General features: G+C 53.6%; 1 protein-coding gene across 1 annotated transcript; it reads right to left on the bottom strand.

The window, feature by feature from the left end:
- Nucleotides 1-66: 66 nt before the first annotated feature.
- On the bottom strand, nt 67-597 carry SPRG_16902 (hypothetical protein; the record flags this gene model as incomplete). The annotated part of the gene is made up of 1 exon (XM_012356626.1): nt 67-597. One exon carries the CDS (start codon nt 595-597, stop codon nt 67-69), a length of 531 nt encoding a protein of 176 aa, XP_012212016.1.
- Nucleotides 598-3,178: the final 2,581 nt, after the last annotated feature.

The following is a 3,178-nucleotide window of genomic DNA, read 5'->3' as shown; positions in this document are numbered from 1 at the left end:
AAGTCCACCGGAAGCGCTGAGTAGTCGTAGGGGTCGTACCAGCCATGGTCGGCGCGCCACGAGTCCTTAATGAGCTCGTGCGTGTGACGGGCGCCCGTGTCGATGGAGCCAATGATTGACACCCGAGCCATTGGTCGTCTTCCAGACTTCCGGCGCACCGACCGTCTGCACGCCCCATTGGGGATTGGGCTGGTCCGCGGCGGCGGTTTCGGTGACCGCTTGCGTGAGCACGGGGTCGAGCGAAATCTCCGGCAGGTGCTCAATCGTCTTGATGCCGCGGTGCTGCGCGAGCTTGTCGACAGTGGCTTGGTCGGCCGCCTTGATGAAAGTACCGGGCACGATCCAGAGCGACTTGGTCTCAAAGCCCTTGGTGACGTCGTCGATGGACTTGGTGGCTTCTTCCGTACGCTCGCTGAGAATCTCAAAGACGTCCTGACGCGTCGCGCCCTCGGTGATCATGCCGCTCTCGAGGGGGCTGTCGGCAAAGCGCACAAAGACGTCCGTGGCGCCGTCGACCTCCAAGGCCCGCAAGACGGAGCTAGCGACGTTGGCGTGGGCCGCCGTGGCGATCGCAGCGATAATAAGAGCAGCCTTCATGTGGTAAGTACAAGGCAACTTGTCGAATGAAGAATGTTGTGAGCGAGCGGTCGAGCACAGAAGGCACTGCAATTTATCCTGCACAGCAAGATGAAGCACATTACACTATGAGACAAGCGATCAAGCTTATTCCTTGCGGCGGCGCCGGCGTCATACCCGATGCGACTGTACAGAGATCCTCGTGCGAGATCAAGGACAAGTTGACAAGATAGAGGAGAAAACATGTAATAGAGACACTAGTAGATGCGAATGGCGCATATTGGTTGCAGTGAATTGCTGCATCGTGGTGTCTTCTTCGGACGACAGCTTTGTTCCTGGCGGTGCACGCGTGCTCATCAGGCGTGTCTTTTGAGTGGGCCAGCTATGTGTATCATCTATCTAGTTTTCATCCTCGCAAGACCCGTTCTAGCTGACTTGAAATTGAGTATTACGTAGTAGAACGCAGCGTCCAGTACAACCAGATATCAGCGCATTAGCTCTGCGCGTCTGAAAACTAAACACGGCCACAACGCAAAGATGCGGACAGGCGACAAGTGTGTCCTTGGAATACCATCTGATCTGTCAAACGACTGACATGTCACCTTGCAGTGACGCGTACCGGGATCGAGCCTTGCGTGATCATGCACGCAACGGTTTCGACACAGCTGTCCGCGCTGAACGTCATACAATTGTACTCACCGAGACCTTGCAGACGTAGTACAAAGAGCGTGACGGCAAAGCTTTGAGCGGGTGATCTCCATGTCTATCGACAAGGTGCACCAACAACACTCCACGCTGTGCTGCGTTACGCGGTCCTCAGGCTGCGGACAGCGTTTCGGGCACCGGTAACTTCATGCGACGGCGGCGTGCGAGAGATATTACCGCGACACATATCCAAATATACAAAAAGTCTATCCAAATATATTTGAGCCATGTAAAGTGCTACACCATGTCACGCCCCATTGACCTGCTGCGATGTCGAATCCGAGTCTGCTCGAGACGCATCCCGTGTCACCGAATCCAAGGATCGATGCGATATGCAAGCAGGCTCTATACAAAAGAGAAATGCGCATGCCACGTCAAAGTTTAAGGGCCACTTTGAGGCACTACTACTTGGCATTGTGCTGGCACTGTATTGGAATGGGAATAACAGTTGAGTGCACCTATCGTTCTATCGTGAGATGGAGGCGCCGAGGCACGAAGCCGCCACCGCAGAGGGTCTCCAGAGACCGAACCTGTGGACGGGATAGCAAACGTGGCTCACCCAGCAGATTGATATTGGACGAGAAGCGATGCGGCGTCGTAGCAAAACAAGTGGCGTTGGAGCTGCACGCTCAAGGAGGATCGCAGTTGCTAGATGGAACACTATCGTGTCAAAGGCAGTCAATGCAGCGCTATGATGAGAGCATGCTGCTCCCGGTGCAGTTGCGTGCCTACCCGGAGCCACCGAGTCGCGTGGGCGCCTTCATGGCACGGCTTTTTGCATGACCAGTCGCCTCGTCCTGTTCACGGCGAAGGACGACCTGTTCATCGAGATTTGGGCGCTTCCAGATGCGTATATACGAGAAGGCCAAAACGCTTGACGACATGTTCGAGGACACTGTCACGGCCGCCGCGATAGACAAAGCAATGCTGGTCAAAATTCTCTGGGTCCTTATTGACCGTCACGGCCATGGTCATCCCCGTCTACTACCTTGTCGAGGCGTGGCGACGGTTCAAAAATGCCGGCGCACAATGTATCGTGCGTCAAATCTATGCCGTTGGTCGTCCATTTCGCCAAGCACAATCAAGATCTTGGGCCATGCATCACTATGCTGTTTTCTGTGTCGAGCGTGCAAGACCCTGAGACGTCAAAATGGCAGTGTAACAAGATAATCAACATGAGACCCCAAAAGAAGACGTCCCGTAACCTAAGAACTCGAATCATGCTAGCACTGCAGTCGACTATGCCGGAACAACGACGAATAGAATGAGCACGGAAATTGGACGCGGTACAGTGCCGTGTCAGCTCCTGGTCTTTCGTACAATTGTAGTGTACTATTAGTGCTAGTACTTGCTACCAAGGGTATATAATAAATGCATTTATTATATACCCTTGTTGCTACGGTTCGATAGTGTTGTGGCTCACTCAGGGTCCCACCCGGCCAAGGACCTCTCCATTTCTTAGCGGCACGGCTTAGCGGCACAGCTTAGCGACACCTACGACAATGCATGAAGTACAACACTCTGCCCAATATGACCATGATCATGCATGTTGTACAAACGTCACGACATGAACGCATATGCCAATCAGGCTCGAAAGTGACAGCAATGTTAGTTCACAGAAGACAATCAAAAATTAAGCCGAGAATACGCTTTGAAATCAAATGTTTGTATTAAGTGGGACAAAGCTAGTAGGCCACCGCGTCGATCCACTGGTTGGTGTTGGCATTATGGCACTCCCAGACCTGCGCCACGTGCGTCGGGTTGGTCGGGTCCACGTCCAAGCACAAGTTGTTGTGGGTCGCGTGCTTGATCTTATGACCAGCCGCGTCGATGATCCACTTCTGGTTGGCGTTGGTGGCATCGCAGGCGTACGTATGGAGGCCGAACTTGTCCCCGT

This window comes from Saprolegnia parasitica, assembly GCF_000151545.1.
Source record: "Saprolegnia parasitica CBS 223.65 unplaced genomic scaffold supercont2.528, whole genome shotgun sequence".
Classification (NCBI taxonomy): Eukaryota; Oomycota; class Saprolegniomycetes; order Saprolegniales; family Saprolegniaceae; genus Saprolegnia; species Saprolegnia parasitica.
This window is presented reverse-complemented; position numbering and strand designations above follow the sequence as displayed.